Below are 16,943 nucleotides of genomic sequence, written 5' to 3' on the forward strand. Positions count from 1 at the left end.
TCACACAAATTACCTTAAAGGACAAATTATCCCCGCCCCCCCCCCCCACCCTGTCGTGTTTGAAATAAATTGATAGTAAGGGGGTGGGTTGTGGGGTAGTATTTCGTTTTTTTATTGCTTTAGGTCATATATCATATTAGGGTAAATTACACTGGTACCCAAGGTTTTATAACCACGTTATTTTATTCATTGGCTCAAAAACTGGTCACTTTTATTAGATTCTTATTGGTAAGTTCGAAACTTGTTGTGTCCAAACCTAACAACCAATAATTTTATTCTACAGAATTTTCGAGTATATTTTAAACTATACGACAAATGAAAATATTCTAAGATAAAATATTTTTATGTTACTATCGATTTGTTTAGATCACGTGATAGAAAGAAATCCAAGAAACACAAGAAAGAGAAGAAGCACAGGCGGCGAAGATCCGAATCTGCGGGGGATACAGAGGGTGAGGGGGCTGGGGACACCCCGGGCAGACAACAGAAACAGGACACACCCCCCTTGCCAAGTTCAAATAATATTCCAGGTAATGAAATATTTATTATAATAATATGACATTCATTTGTATAGGTATAAAAAACGGAAATAATACAACGAAAAGGGATAGTTTCACGAAGTGCATTTTAAAAAAAATAGTGAACTGTAAGTTTTTTCTATTTTAAATAACGTAGTAGTGCTTAATATAAAGTTATTGATTAAAATTAAAAGATTTGACCAGGGATTTTCCATAAAAAATGAGTTTTTCATTTTTATTTTCAACTTCGATGCATGTTATATATGACAAAAACTTTTTTGACATAAATACAACTTTAGATAGCCTTTACTAGTTAATAGAACTTTTTATACAACAAAATACACATAACAACAAAGAATGACCAATAAAATATTTAGTATAGTACTTAGAGTAGTGATCTTTTTATATGTCTTAGTAGAATATATTAGGCATTGGATAGATATGATTGTGATAAAGAATTTTAACATTGACCTGACCGAACTTTTTTTATTTGACAATATCTAAAAAAGTTAGTGATTTGCAACATAAATTACATGAGAATGGTCTTTTTATATATATATATATATTGTATGGTTAATTGGTATTTCCGCGTGAGATAATTTGTAAATTGTAAGTAAACCGGACGGTTTTCTTTATTTTTTTATAAAGAATCTATAGAAAACCTGTTCTATAATGAACCGGACGTTATTTTTATGTTTTTTAAGTAACTTGTCTTAAGGGGAACTCCCTGTTCAATTTTTTTATAACTCTTGTGAAATATGTGGAAAAAGATTCTCTGATATTGGTGTTTGGGCTATACATATTTGGAAAAAAATAGACCATTCTCATGTAATTTATGTGGCAAATCACTTTAACTTTTTTAGATATTGTCAAATAAAAAAGTTTGGTCTGGTCAATGTTAAAAATTCTTTAACATATAATCATATCTATCCAATGCCTAATATAATCTACTAAGACATATAAAAGTTCACTACTCTAAGTACCTTAACTCTTTAAATACACTTCGTAGAACTATCCCTTTTGTTTAGACTTATAAATTGATATTCTAAGCTTTCACATTCTACAAGTGTTAATGTTCGGCAGTCCTACCGTCTGGTTTTAGATCTTTCCTTTGATGAATGTGCTTATCCTTGTTAATTTAATATAATGTTGGCTTATTTTGTCTATTTTGCTATGGAATGGCTCTTTAACTTTTTAGTTACATTGAAAATGTATATTTTAACAATAGATTTATTGTTCATGATGGTTGTTCTGACACAATAATTTGTCTAACTTAAAAAGGAATTTAATGCAAATAAAGATTCTTGTTCATATTAAGTCGGATATGATTTGATAAAAAAAATACAAGCGATGAAATCTTTGGACGATAGGTATAAAAGCTTTATCCAAAGACATTCAACGGGTTTTAGCTGACTTTTATTTACAGATCAAAATAATTAAAGGGGTAGTTTCACGAAAGGCATTTGAACTTAATTTAGTAAACCGCATATTTTTTCCTGGTTAATTGGTTAAACTACATTTATATGGCATATATTTGAAAGAATTTCAATTTTCTACTACGTAGTTTTTAAAATATCAAGATTTGAAAATCGTCTTTTTAAATTGAATATATCACAAAAAGACGATTTTCAAGTCTTGATATTTTCCAAACTACGTGCTAGAAAATTGAAATTCTTTCAAATATATGCCATATAAATATAGTTAACCCATTAACTAGCAAAAAATATGCGTTTCACTAAATTAAGTTCAAATGCATTTCGTGAAACTACCCCTTTAGTAACAAAATATCTACACTTATTGGCCAATAAATTGGCTGGATTGTTCCTACGCTAAGTTCCTATTGGTCAAATTAAGTGACTATGTAGTATGTATTTAGTCTTTGTATATTTATAATTCCAACTCATAAATTTAAGATTATTAATAGTGTGTGCAATATAATATCATATGCACCTTGTACAATACACACTCATAAATAATCCACGGTATTCGCGGATTTAGGATTTACAATTGGGAATTATATATTTATTTAAGAATAACACATTCAATTTCATTTGATTAGAATGTTTAAAGGGGTAGTTGAACCAAATTCATTTTTATTTTTTTTTCTATTCTGTGATATCATATGAATTTTTTATATAACATAGCTCTGGAATAAGGTATAGCCAACAAGCGAAATAAATCTAAAATAATATTTGGGGCAGATAAAAAGGTTTTTAATTTGACAGCTGAAAATCACGTATAGTTGTCGTGATTTTTTTCGAATTAATTTCGTTGTTGGTGTAAGCTGCACAAGAGTATTTTGGGTGACCACTTTTTTGAAGAAATGTCCTTTTCCTTCTCATTATATACATTGGATTGCATCTAAAGATAATTTGTCTCTGCTCTTGAGAGTAATGCATAAACATTAAACATTTTCCGGAAAAATGTAAGGAATTAAAATGCACAGATGAATCTTGGTCATTTGTAAATTTTTTCTTCTCGTGAAAAATTAATATAGCTATATTAAACATTAGTAGTGGCTACGCCCCCTTCAGGCCACTATGGGCAAAAAATAGCGATTTTTGTCATTTTTTTCCTGTTATACTTTAGTGGATGAAATAAGTACTATTGATTAGCATATTTCTTCTAGAATGATTCAAACATTTTTAAAAACTGAAAAATATTTCTATTTATATAAAAAATCGATTTTATTTAATTTTTAAGTTCTGACCATTGACGACGATGTTTCAAATTTCATACTTGCCTATAGGGAAAATGAACAGCTTCAAATACTTCATAGCAGACGGAATACGAAACAGGGGATTATATAAGAAGAGTTGGGTTGGAAAATCTAAGTTTCACAAATTTGGATTATTTATTCCTACTCAAAAGGTGTTAATTCATAAGTCGAGCCGCTAATTACTGACTAATGGGCGGGTTTTATGTGGGGGGGGGGGGGGGTATTAAGATATGTAATAAAATATCAAAGGCGGCAATTTAAATAGTAATGACAGAAGAGACAAAAGGATGCATTAAATCTATATCAAAATTACAGATTAGATTTATTAGGGTATAAGTCATTTTTATTAAACTCAATAGCATATCAATAAAAAAGTTTATTTTTCAAAGTGCCTTTAATAAATCAACATAAAAATAAACATTACAAAATAGTTATGGCATTGCTAAACTCTCTTAATTTTATTTGCTAAAGGAATCATCATGCTAAGTTTGATATTTATAGGACAATTCTAATTTCTAAATTCCTAAATGAATTTTAGGAGCTATCAATTACACACGGATCAAGCCAATATGTAGAAAAACTTAGAAATAAAAGATACATTATTTGAATACATGAATAAAAATAGTCTATATTAACCCTTTCAACCCTTTCCCTTCCTTATTACCACTCCTTTAAATTGCGAAGTTTTAAACTCAAGTTTGAACCTACAATAACCTATTAAGCTACGGTTAACAATATAACTAAGAAACATCGGTGTTCTTGCAAAACAACATTTTGTAATTTTTCATAGATAGGGTAGAAATCTTGAGTAATCATCCACAAAGTAACATCGAAAAAAACAACATGAATCACATGTTTCACACTCAAACTCATTTTATATTTTATTTATTCATGTTTTATATATACTATAGGAAAAGAAAAAGTTTGTAATATTGATTATTCACCAAATTAAACCTTTTAATTTTATTTAAATAATTGCTGTTTATAAAACTTTCTCACCTTGATTTCTAAATAATTAGTAAATGTCAATGTGTAAGCAAAGAAATGGGAATTGAACTTAATAAAGATTTATGACTTTATAACCTTGTCCTGGAGTGTAAACTGATATAAAGGAATTTCAGGAGATTAAGAATGGAAAAGAAATAAAGGATGTTGGTAGAATTACACGGAAGTAATATTGGTGTTCAATCTAATCTGCAAAAAAAGTTAAAAGAATCATTATCTTAAATTTGAAAATAAAAGTAAAAAAAGCTTTGCTTTGCTTATAATTCTGGTCACAATATATTATACATTAATTCTTTTTCTGTTCCAACTAATTATGCAAAATTAACAAACACTTAAAAAATGGTAAAAATATTTAATTCAACCAATAAGAGTTTGTTTAAGTATTATTATGTTTACCTAACCTATATTTATTTGCTTTAAAATTATAATTTAAAAATACATATTAGAATATCCTTGCTTTATCATATCAGAATATTTGTCAATTTTAAGAAACATCTATCCAGATGTTTTCCCCTTTCCCCCTCAGCATGATACAATCGTTATCAAGTTTTAACACATGACGGTCATCTACACATATATACATATACATATATATTCATGCAATACATAGATGTTACGACATACATCGTCTTACTTTTATTTTTCTTACAAAATATATCATTTTAATGAGTATTTTTAAGCACTAATAACTCTGTTAGTCGGCAAAACCGAGCATATTGCCTTAAGTAAAGTTAATTCCTCATAACCTAAGCTTTAAAAATGTGTAAAAATTTTGTTGAGAAAATGTGAGAAAAAAAGTTAATGTTTTTGATTTGCCCATAGTGCAGGCCTCTAGGGACAATTGAGGAGAAGGGGAAGAAAATTATTTTAAATCTTCCTATGGACATGAAAGCAATTTAACTATAAAGAAGAATCATCGGTCTATTGTTTACATATTATATAAAACTTTGCTGTTTGTTGTTGCTGCTGCGCTACTTGTGAACATATATTTTCTTGTTGTTCAGGATTGACCCGGTATGAGAGTGATGATGGGGAAGACATGGACGATCAGGTCGAAGAAAACCGCAGAGAAAAATACGACAGGTCTTTTAATTACATTTTTCGGATTATTGAAAGAAAAGTTGTGGGGTTCGTCGTATTTTCACAGTAGCTTTTGAGGATCTTGGACAAAGTAGCTTCAGGACATTTACTTAAGAAAAGTAGCTTCCTAATAAAAATAGTCTCCAATATGGCCGCAGCGCTCGGCCCCTTGGCCTGTCTAGCCGCGGGCGCTCGGACCCCTAGCCTATAACCTAACCTAACCTAACCTATGTTAGCCTCAGAACATTTATTTTAGAAAAATATCATCAACTGATAATACATACCTAGGTGGTTTAGAATTTCGTGGATTTTGCAAAAAGTGGTTGATAGTTTTTTACAATTTTTAATATTGTTTTTAGAAGTTTTGATAATGTTTTTACAATTTTTTGGTTAGGTTATAGGCTAGGGGGCCGAGCGCCCGCGGCTAGGCAGGCCAGGGGGCCGAATGCTGCGGCCATGACCTTTATTAACAGTGGAGGCTACTTTCCTTAGGAAGCTACTTTGTCCGGAAGCTACTTTGTCCTGAAGCTACTTTTTCCTGAAGCTACTTTGTCCTGAAGCTACTTTGTCTGAAGCTACTTTGTCCAAGATCCGCTTTTGATAGGTTATTTTAAGTTAGGTTAGGTAAATGTTAATGATTGCCCCGCATGGTTATAAAATAGGCCTCACAAGGTTAGAGCCCCCCGCAGGTGCTCGAAATAGGAGAAAAGCTACTGTGAAAACATGACAAAACCCGTTACTTCGTTTTCTTTCCATGATCCCATTTGTCAGTTCTTTATAATACTTGTTTCTAATCAAATTTTCTACTTTTATTTACATTAGATATAATATCTAAATATTTTTGTAAAAACAAATATTTTACAGGGAGAAAGAACGAGACAGAGAAAAGAGAGGAGAAAGAAAGAGGAAGAAAAGGTCCCGCACAAGATCTCGGTCACGGTCAAGACACAGGCGATCAAGGTAATTATTCTACTTTAGAATCAGGATGTCTGTCTGTCTGTAAAAGATCTGTGGACTGACACGTCTCCCCTTTGCACTAAAGCTTCTTCTTTTAGATCCAAGGAAGGTTTAGGATAACTCGTACATCCCTCCCAAACCTAGAAAATCCCTTGAAAAATCCAACCACCTACAAAAAAAATCGTTTTCTTGCTCTAGGCGCATCTAACCGCTAGTTTACGATATGAAGTGTTTTTTTTTGTCATATGAGATACCCAATGGCTTGACTATGGAACCTTTATAATAGTTTTTTTTGTGTTGGTTTAGGCTATTTTCAAGAAAAATAAGTCATAGTTAAACAAAAAACTTGTTTTTTTTCTGTAATGCTCGAGTTTGTTACAAAAGCCTTAAATATTTTTTTTGTATTCAGAAGTAAAGAACGGCGGAAAGAGGACAAAAACAAGCGGGGCGAATATCGCCGCGAGGAAGGAGAAATTGAGGGCGGGGACATTGATCTCACGGAGGGCGGCGGCAAAGAAGTTATCTCTCTGTCCATCGAGGAGACCAACAAGTTGAGGGCGAAGCTGGGACTCAAACCTTTGAATATTGTGGATACGAGTAAACCTGCAGAGCCAGAGGAGGATGTGGATGAGAGTGTGGTAAGTTTTAGGGATAGGACAATGGGCTCGGCTGTAACCAACAACTAAAAAAATATTTAATAATTTCAGCTGATTTTGGGATACAACGCTTCGTAGTAAAGACGACCCTATAAATATAATTAAGATTTATTTCGCTTGTTAACTGTAACTTAATCCTGCAATGGACAACAAAAAACTAATTTTTTAGCTTCCAAACTTTTATTGCTTATCTCCCCGTGAAAAAATATTCTATTTAGGAGGGAACCCTTATACCTGGAGACAGAGACAAAACTCGCCACCTGCCAGCCACTCATATTGGCGAGAAGAAAAAGTCGGAACAGCTCAGAGAAAAACTGTCCGTCCGGAAAGAACGGCGAACTGTTCAAAGCAGGTTAGCCGTTTTAATGTTTTTAGTAGGTAGTGCAGCCACTTTTTAACCGATTTTTTTCCTTTTTTCTGTGTGTTTGTTTGTTCTAGTTACAGATTTAAAGTTCTTTAAAGAACTCTCATAGCTCTCATAGGTCCTGGGAAGGTTTAATGTATTTTGTGTGAAGTTAGTATTTCTCTATTTCTACCTTAATTGCGAATCAATCCAATCTGAATAAATATTATATGAATCTATCAAACAAAAATCTGTCATAGGTTGGCGGCTGTCAAAGGTCTGGCTGACTCTGATTCTGACGAAGATGCCGAAACCTGGATTCAGAAACAGAAGTCAGCCGTTGAGGTTAGTAGTTAATAGATAGTAGTCACGCTTTGTTTCCTTTCTATATTCTTATGTAAAAGAATGTCTTGCTGTTTGTCTGTTTGCATTTAGAAAATAATATCTCTGGACCGATATGGTTCTCGCTTACAGTGAAGCTTCTTATAGGTCCACTGAAGGTTTTTAACTATTTTGAGGCAAGAGGAATAAAGCATTTTATCAGTAGTGCCTAGTAGAATAGACTAAAACCCGCAATCAAAAAAAAAGCTTTTTAAGATCGTTAATCTTCTAAAACACACATTGCAATTTGGGGGTTAGTGATTTAATTAAAAACTGAAAGTTTTAATGGATAAAAAGTTTTTCGAATTCTAATCTTGTTTTATCTGTAAAGGCCAAAAAAGAGGCAGAGAAACGTGCCAAGCTGATGAGTGAATTAGATGATGAATTTGGTGTGGCTGATATTGTCAAAGAAAAAATTAAACAAGATATAGGAAAAAGGTAAATATTATCGTAGCATATTTTTTTTCTGTAGCCAAAGATTTCAATGACGCCTGATCCGATCTAGTCCTCCATTTAAGGGAAGTTTTACAAAGGGTCCGGAATGGTTTTAGACTATTTTAATTTATATTTAAAAGGTGTTGGATGGTTTAAGGATTTTTTTCTGCCCTTCGACAATTTCAAATGCAGAGCCTCTATAATGATTGGGGAGCAGCCGCTAGTTGTTAATAACATACTTATCTTACCCAAATTAAAGAGTATGCGTAGATTTGGTGAAATAAACAAAGGAATATAGCATCTTCAAAAATTTACTTTATTTAAATTTTTTACTAATCACTGTTGCATGGCCAGATGAAAAAAGTTTATTTTAGTGTTAGGCAAAAATGACTTTGCAATTGTATCAGTAAGTAGGTCTAATAAAACCCTATGCTTATTTCAAATCCAACTAAATCTAATTTTTGAGATAATTAGATTTGAAAATTTTAAGTTCAATTTTTAACCCCTAGGAGTTACCGAACAATCATGACAAGAGAAGCAAAGATTATTGATTTAAAATTTTGAATAAGTTTGTTTTTATAAAGTACTTCATATAAGTACTCCTGAAGGGAGTTATCAATGGCCATTTTTATCCGTTGCTTTGCTAAGGTCACGGAAATTCAGCCTTAAATAAATCATATATAGAGTGGTTTTATGAAAGACTTCATAAAAGCAAAGTTGTAAAGAATTGAAAAGTATGAATATTTGCTTTTCTTGTCAAGATTGTTTGGTAGGTAACTCCTAGAGGATGAAAATTGAACTTAAAATTTTCAAATCTAATTTTCTCAAAAATTAGATTTAGTGGGATTTAAATTTAGCAAAGGGTGTTATTAGACCTATTTACTGATACAATTGCAAAGTCATTTTTGCGTAACACTAAAATAAACTTTTTTCATCTGGCCATGTAATATTAGTCTCATATGATATTTCTTCCTCATTTCAATTTTTAGTGTGGGGGGGGGGGTGTAAGCAACCCCTATATCCCACTCCTGTACTCCCTTGTACTAATGTATACCTAGTTTTTCTTCAAAAAACAGGCAAATTTAATTAAAGTTAAAGTTTTTTTTTAATAAATATTTCACTATCATTTCAGATGACATTAGTGAATTAAAATATATCCAATATTTCTATAAACTATTGGTTTTACATATGCATTTTATTGTTTATAGTTCCATGAACCAACCAGTCTCTGCTTTTCACTTTTCTTTTATCTTCAAAATTAAACAAATTACCTAACTTATTTTGATATTGTATTTTATCCATATAGGACGTATGCATAAGATTTGGGCTATGTATCTTGGATAAGATTTAATTTTTAAGTTTGGAGTTACACAATCTAGGATATCTAATGAAAAAAAAAAACATTTTCAAATATGAATTTCTTTTTCGTTTAAAGGTTAAATGAAACAAATTAAGACATTGAAAACCAAATCATCATGGGAATCATTAAATAAAACTATAGTTTAGTTACCTAATTCTCCGCTACTATAAAAACATTACCTTAATGTTTTATTTAATTTTCAGTTACAGTTCCCGGGATCTTAAAGGAATGCGGGTTGAACACAGCTCAGAACATTTTGGAGAGAATGAAACTATTCTTACTCTTAAAGACCAAGATATTTTAGGTAAAGAAAGTATTTCTTTGTGCCAAAGCTGCTCGATCTTTCTAATCTTATTTGTTGGCCCAAAAATTTGGATATTTTTACTGCATTTTGATTGGTTAGTTCAAAACTATAATCCAAACTTTGACCCTCGACCGTGGCTCAACACATAGCACATCTGCTCGTCGTCGGGGAGTTGATAGGTTCGAATCTCGTCCCGATACCGCGTCATAACTAAAGACGTTAAAAAATTGTTCCTACTGCTGCTATGTCAGGTGCGCGAAATAAATATTTAGAGTAGGGGAAATATCATGGCCCCTAGCTGCCAGCTGCAACTCATTACCACGCACAGTAAGGACTTCTCCGACTAAGGTCGTGCAATCGAGGGGTTGGTTGTCTGTTGGATGTTTCTTAACTTAATATCCTTGGGTGTTAGTTAACAAAAAAAATATACACAAACATGAAATTATAATTTATTTATTAAGATGAGAAGTATGAGGATGTCCTGGTGAATGTAAACATAATGGACACAGAGAGAACCAAGAAGAATTTTGAGAATATCAAGTCTCAGGCAGGATACCAAGCTTATGATAATGAAATTGTTGATGAATTAACAGGTTAGTGAGGCTTTTTCGTTAATTCAGGCATGATAGTATTGTCCTAATTTAAGCAAAGCATCTCTATAATCACATTCAAAAATATAAGTATGTCCTTTAATAGAATCCTGTTTCTTACGCAATTTTGTAATAAGTTAAATTTTGTTTAAACTTTCAGATTAATATTCTACGCGTCTACGAGGGTTGATGTCCGTATTTTTCACTGGTAGTGGTATTAAAAACCAACTTATTATCAAGAAATCGTAGCCTAAGGACAATATATATCAACCCCCCATTCTTTCCACCAAGATGTCAAGGGTAAGTTTTGCGGAAAAAGATTTATTTTAGCATAGGTAGTTGTCCTCTGATTAAATTGTTGATTAATCAATTGTATTTTATTTCTAACTTTTTTTTATGATTCAGGACAAGTAAAGAAGAAAGATTTACTGTACCAGTACACAGAAGAAATTGACGGGGCTAAGAAAGATTCATTTACACTTGCTGTAAGTTACATTTATTACAAGGGAGGGAAGGGAACATTGATTGGACTGTTGATTAACACTGGCATCTAAATTAAGTAATCTCATTCATAGGCTCAAACACTTTGGGTACTTTTATTGGTTTGTTCCAACAAGGAGTGTCAAAAATTTACAACCAATAACTTTTACCTACAGATTTTGTTTTTTATCATTGGGGATCTGATCAATTTATCGTTTATTGTCTTCTTATCCTATTAAGATACACACATACATCTCACAGTCTTAACATCATTTTTATTCTATATGAAGCCTTGAAAACAATAGTCCTAAAAAGTTAGCATATCAATATCTTTTATTTAATGATATATTTTTTTTCCTCCTATTATCCAAATTTTTATGGACAAAATATTTAAAGTTTGACAGTTAATTCTTTTACTGTGTATTAAGTGAATTGAAAATAAGATATAATGCTTAAAGAGCAAGTTTTATGAATACCTACTTATTTTTAGAATTCTGGTGAGTTCAATGCAGAAGAAGACAAGGCTAGAGAACTTGCAAAGGTAAGAAAATCATATTACGTCTCCATTATCAAAAGAAGATCTGGGTGAAGTAATTTTACTAATTTACATTTCTCTTGGTAGGGTGGGGGAAAGTATTTAGTTAAAACCAGGGATAAAGGGGACATTCATTTTAAATTACACTAAATTTGTATAGAGGCGTTTTCTCATTTGCTTGCTAAGCAACTTCGGGTACTTTAATTAAATCTTGATAAATTGGTTAAAAGTAGCAGCGTCCAAACGTTTAAACCAATAATTTAAATCTACAAAAGGGATAATTTTGTTTATCGTCATTGGAGGTGTCAATAAATTTATAGTCAGTTGGCTTATCCATTAAGATCCATGTATTGTTGTAATGTATTTAACAAGCCATTTATTTATTTAGATCCGCCAGAAGCTGAAGCTAGGCGCAGCACAGACCCTCGTCATGCCTGAACTAAAATTAGCCTCCGACTATTACAGCACAGAAGAAATGGCCGCATTTAAGAAACCTAAAGAAAAAGCTAAGAAAAAGAAGATTAGAAAGAAAATGTTGAAGGTAATATTTTTCATGCATTTAAAGTGTGTTCAATAAACCTTGGCTCCCCTTAATTATTGTATTTAATTCATGGTTTCTTTATTAGAAATGTTAGTACTCAATGATGGATGCTTTCCCACAAGTGATCGGGTAATAAATTGAAAATGAGGGGGCACAGTTATGGAATCTCGACCACAAAGATTTTTTTATCCAATCTTGACAAGTGAGGTATTTTTGGAAAGAGGAATATACATAGAAAACGCCTATGTAAATTAGAAAATCCGCAGAAATCATATTTGCAAGTTATTTGCAAAAATCTGCAATGTTAATTTGCAAAATTAATTTCATGCCTTAAATGACTTATTTAGAAAAAAATCTTTTTATGAAATGTGTTTATCTATAAGTTTAGAACATACTTAAGGCAAAAAAAATTTCTTTAGTGTTACTTTTTCTTCTTATATATGAAAAAAGCAGTTTTTCACAATTTATGATAAAAAAAGGTGTAGGAACATAAAATAAGTTTTTTCTTGATGTAAACACAATAATTGGTATAAAATCTATCATCCTAAATGTAAAAATCAGATATAGACTCCTTTTAAGAGCAAATATAGAGCAAAAAGTAACCAAGACATTTTTGCAAAGTATGAAAATCTAAAGAAAATAGTTCTTTTGATTTTGATATACATATTAGATAAATGTATATAAAATTAGTGATCAAAAACTATAAAACAAGTTATAACTTTTTTTAACCCTATCATTGATTAAAATGCACTTTTAGGTTCACTCATTACCAAAGTTGCACATAAAAACTCTTTTTATTAAGTTATTAAACAAAATAAATCCAAATCAACAATTAGGCGTTTTTTATTATGCAGTAGACCATTTTGTAGTTGGTTTTTTGGCATTTATTTTGTTTAATTACTACATAAAAAGAGTTTTTATGCACTCTTTCGGTAATTCTTAAACCTAAAAGTGCAATTTATTCAATGACAGTGTTAAAAAAACTTATAACATGTTTTATAGTTTTTGATCACTAATTTTAAATACATTTATCTGATATGTATATCAAAAGCAAAAAGAACTATTTTCTTTAGATTTTCATACTTTGCAAAAATGTCTTGGTTACTTTTTGCACTATATTGACTCTAAAAAGGATTCTATATCTGATTTTTACATTTAGGATGATATATTTTATGCCAATTATTGTGTTTACATCAAGAAAAAACATATTTTTTGTTCCTATACCTTTTTTTATCATAAAATGTGAAAAACTGCTTTTTTCATATATAAGGTGAAAAAAGTAACACTAAAGAATTTTTTTTTGCCTTAAGTATGTTCTAAACTTATAGATAAACACATTTCATAAAAAGATTTTTTCTAAATCTGTCATTTAAGGCATAAAATTAATTTTCAAATTAACATTGCAGATTTTTGCAAATAACTTGCAAATATGATTTCTGCGGATTTTCTAATTTACATAGGCGTTTTCTATGTATATTCCTCTTTCCAAAAATACCTCACTTGTCAAGATTGGATAAAAAAATCTTTGTGGTCGAGATTCCATAACTGTGGGGGGAGGAGAAATTGTATTTTTTTCTTTGGTGCCTTTACCTGCAGTGTCCTTCCCAGTGCCCAGTATAGCCTAACCTGATTTAAAGTAGTAAACATATAATGGAAAAACTACCGCCCTCCACCTTCTTATTTTCAATTTATTTCAAAGTAATTTTGGTTTCACTAACTTTGCACGAACCTAAAATATTTTAATTCCTAGGCTGATGATTTGTTAGCTATGCAAACTCCAGAAAGTTTGTTGCCAGCAGGTTTTGGCAACAAACCTTCTAAGAAGAGATCTGCCAGAATTATTGATGACGATGAAGAGGTAAGGTTGCAATTAATTTCTACTTCTGCTATGTCAAGTGCTTGACACCATTAGTTACATTGCATTGGGGGGATTGACATGGCCCAAAACAGGCGCAACTCATTTCCATGCATAGTAAGGTATTCAGACAAAGGTAATTTATTCAAAGTGTTTTTTGTCTTTAGGATAATTGCACTTTTCTAGCATATTTTATTCAGAATTAAATGGTTAATACATCCTTCTTGATCAGGGGAGAAAATCGTGTATTGTTATATTAGCAAGTTGGTAGAAATATTTATCAAGGTATACTTATGCACTTTACCATTTAGATGAACTCCGGTGGACCCAACTACGATGATCTACCCGATGTCGAGGACCTGTCAGGTGTCAAAGTTGACGACGAAGACGTCCTGGCTGTCAGGAAACGTCTGCAACAAGCCAAGAAACTTAAATCTGCTATTAAAGCTGCGCAGGTTAAAATATATTTGTCCTTTTTATTTGTGTTTTGTTTTTAGCCCTTACGGGTCCCCTTTGTTCAGGGTGCTAACTCTTCAAGGCTTTTCTAACCCTTACTAAAAGAATAAAAAATAGTTAGAACAACTGCCTGAAACTGATTCATATGTTGTTTTATTTTTAGGCTATTACAAGTTTGGACAGAGTAGCAGATGATATCATTGCACAGAGAGATATGAACGATGAAGAGATGGGTGGGAATACCAGAGAATATGATGATCTTATTCTTGATCAAACGCAGGTTAGTATAGTGTTCATGTGACTTGGCATACACACACACATTCAAACACAAAAGTAAAGAAATGGGTGGGAACACCAGAGAATATGATGATCTTATTCTTGATCAAACACAGGTAAGTGGTCATGTGACTTGACACACACACAACTGTAAAGAAATGGATGGCAATACCAGAGAATATGATGATCTTATATATGATCAAACACAGGTTAGTGGTCATGTGACTTGACACACACAAGAGAAAAGTAAGAAGCATATTTATTTTCCTATCTTTAAAATGCCTAAATCTCATTGAACAATCAATGATTACAAAAATGATTACCTTTACAGGGTGGCCACAATGTACGGATGTACGGAAATGTACGGATTTTTAAAAAAGTGCTAAAAAAATGTACGGATTGTACGGATTTTTCATTTTGGTGTACGGAATTTCCGAGCATGGTGTTATAATTAGTGTATTATCTTTAAAAATTAAGTAAAATGTATCATTTTTTGGGATCATGAAAAGAAAACGAAGTTTCCGGTTTCGTCGTTTTTTTCACAGTAGCCTTTCTCCTATTTCTAGCCCCTGTCGGGGGCTCTAGCCCTGCGGGGCATATTTTCTAACCATGCGGGGCAATCATTGACATTCAATTAACCTAACCTAACCTAAAATAACCCTTCAAAAGCTGCTGTGAAATACGATGAAACCGGCAACTTCGTTTTCTTTCCATGATCCATGTTTTGTTCTGTTTCATTATAATATTTGTAAGTTACATATAGATTTCACGGGAACCAGTTTGGACAAGAATGGTGTACCAGAAGTTGAATTATTCAAACTATTCAAGATTTGTCTTCAAAGTTTCTATTCAAGGGGGGGGGGGGGAGTTCTGACACTTTTGCGTAAACAGTGATTATAGGCTTTGTCTTTGGAGTGAGAGGATAGAATATTTGACAAAAAAGTTTCCTTTTGGGATGTAGTTTTCCTATTTTTAAAAAAATTTTGGATTCGGCCTCCAGGTTCCGGTACTCCAGGCCTCCAGGTGGATTCTGGACAAGTAAAAAAAAAATTTCAAGTAAGAACAAAACTTATTTAACAAAAGTAGCTTCTTTATAGATGGTATTAACTAATTTGAAGAAAATTTTGAAATCGGGCTCCAGGTTCAGGTACTGCAGGCCTCCAGGTGGATCCTGGACAGGTAAAAATTGAAAATTTTTACTTTAAAAGTTAGAACAAAACTTATTTAACAAAAGTAGCTTCTTTATAGATGGTATTGACTAATTTTTAAAAAATTTTGAAATCGGACTCCAGGTTCAGGTGCTGCAGGCCTCCAGGTAGATCCTGGACAGGTAAAAATTGAATTTTTTAACTTTAAAAGTTAGAACAAAACTTATTTAACAAAAGTGGCTTCTTTATGGATGGTAGGAACTAATTTGAAGAAAATTTTGAAATCGGGCTCCAGGTCAAGGTACTGCAGGCCTCCAGATGGATCCTGGACAGGTAAAAACTGACATTTTTTTCTATTAAAGTTAGAACAAAACTTATTTAACAAAAGTTGATACTTTATGGATGGTATTAACTAATTTAAAGAAAATTTTGAAATTGGGCTCCAGGTTCAGGTACTGCAGGCATCCAGGTAGATCCTGGACGGGTAAAAATTGAAAATTTTTACTTTAAAAGTTAGAACAAAACTTATTAAACAAAAGTAGCTTCTTTATAGATGGTATTATCTAATTTAAAGAAAATGTTGAAATCGGGCTCCAGGTTCAGGTTCTGCAGGCCTCCAGGTAAATCCAGGACAGGTAAAAATTGAATTTTTTACTTTAAAAGTTAGAACAAAACTTATTTAACAAAAGTGGTTTCTTTATAGATGGTATTAACTAATTTGAAGAAAATTTTAAAATCGGGCCCCAGGTCAAGGTACTGGTAGGATCAAGGTAGGATCAAGGAACAGGTAAAAACGGAAATTATTTACTATTTAAGTTAGGAAAAAATTTATTTAACAAAAGTTGTTACTTTTTAGCTAGTATTACCTAATTTGAAGAAAAAGACGAAATCAAGTTTTGTTCTAACTTTATTAGGAAAAATTTTCAGTTTTTATCTGTTCAGGATCCACCTGGAGGCCTGCAGTACCTGAACCTGAAGCCCGATTTTAAAATTTTCTTCAAATTAGTTCCTACCATCCATAAAGTATCAACTTTTGTTAAATAAGTTTTGTTCTAACCTGGAGGCCTGTAGTACCTAAACCTGGAGCCCAACTTCAAAATTTGCTTTGAATTATTTAATACCATCCATAAAGTATCAACTTTTGTTAAATAAGTTTTGTTCCAACTTTTAAAGTAAAAAAATTCAATTTTTCCTGTCCAGGATCCACCTGGAGGCCTGCAGTACCTGAACCTGGAGCCCAATTTCAAAATTTTCTTTAAATTAGTTAATACCATCTATGAAGTATCAACTTTTGGTTAATAAGT

At 31.9% G+C, this 16,943-nt stretch overlaps 2 protein-coding genes across 2 annotated transcripts in view; one reads left to right on the forward strand and one right to left on the reverse strand.

The window, feature by feature from the left end:
* Positions 1-16,943, reverse strand: part of LOC145329451 (alanine--glyoxylate aminotransferase-like) — a 557,715-nt gene that overhangs the window by 102,587 nt on the left and 438,185 nt on the right. The window lies entirely within an intron of this gene.
* LOC145329446 (U4/U6.U5 tri-snRNP-associated protein 1-like) overlaps positions 1-16,943 on the forward strand; it is a 31,305-nt gene that overhangs the window by 180 nt on the left and 14,182 nt on the right. Inside the window, exons 2-16 of the mRNA XM_080173595.1 lie at positions 367-530; positions 5,247-5,325; positions 6,187-6,282; positions 6,689-6,917; positions 7,154-7,287; positions 7,539-7,623; positions 7,991-8,097; positions 9,658-9,758; positions 10,220-10,351; positions 10,754-10,833; positions 11,319-11,369; positions 11,752-11,904; positions 13,655-13,762; positions 14,071-14,214; positions 14,379-14,495. Of these exons, the coding sequence (XP_080029721.1) occupies positions 367-530; positions 5,247-5,325; positions 6,187-6,282; positions 6,689-6,917; positions 7,154-7,287; positions 7,539-7,623; positions 7,991-8,097; positions 9,658-9,758; positions 10,220-10,351; positions 10,754-10,833; positions 11,319-11,369; positions 11,752-11,904; positions 13,655-13,762; positions 14,071-14,214; positions 14,379-14,495 (1,780 nt within the window). The remainder of the gene's footprint in view (positions 1-366; positions 531-5,246; positions 5,326-6,186; positions 6,283-6,688; positions 6,918-7,153; positions 7,288-7,538; positions 7,624-7,990; positions 8,098-9,657; positions 9,759-10,219; positions 10,352-10,753; positions 10,834-11,318; positions 11,370-11,751; positions 11,905-13,654; positions 13,763-14,070; positions 14,215-14,378; positions 14,496-16,943) is intronic.

The sequence above is a fragment of the Acartia tonsa genome, chromosome 10, assembly GCF_053477335.1.
Source record: "Acartia tonsa isolate MP-2025a chromosome 10, ASM5347733v1, whole genome shotgun sequence".
In the NCBI taxonomy this organism is placed as follows: domain Eukaryota; kingdom Metazoa; phylum Arthropoda; class Copepoda; order Calanoida; family Acartiidae; genus Acartia; species Acartia tonsa.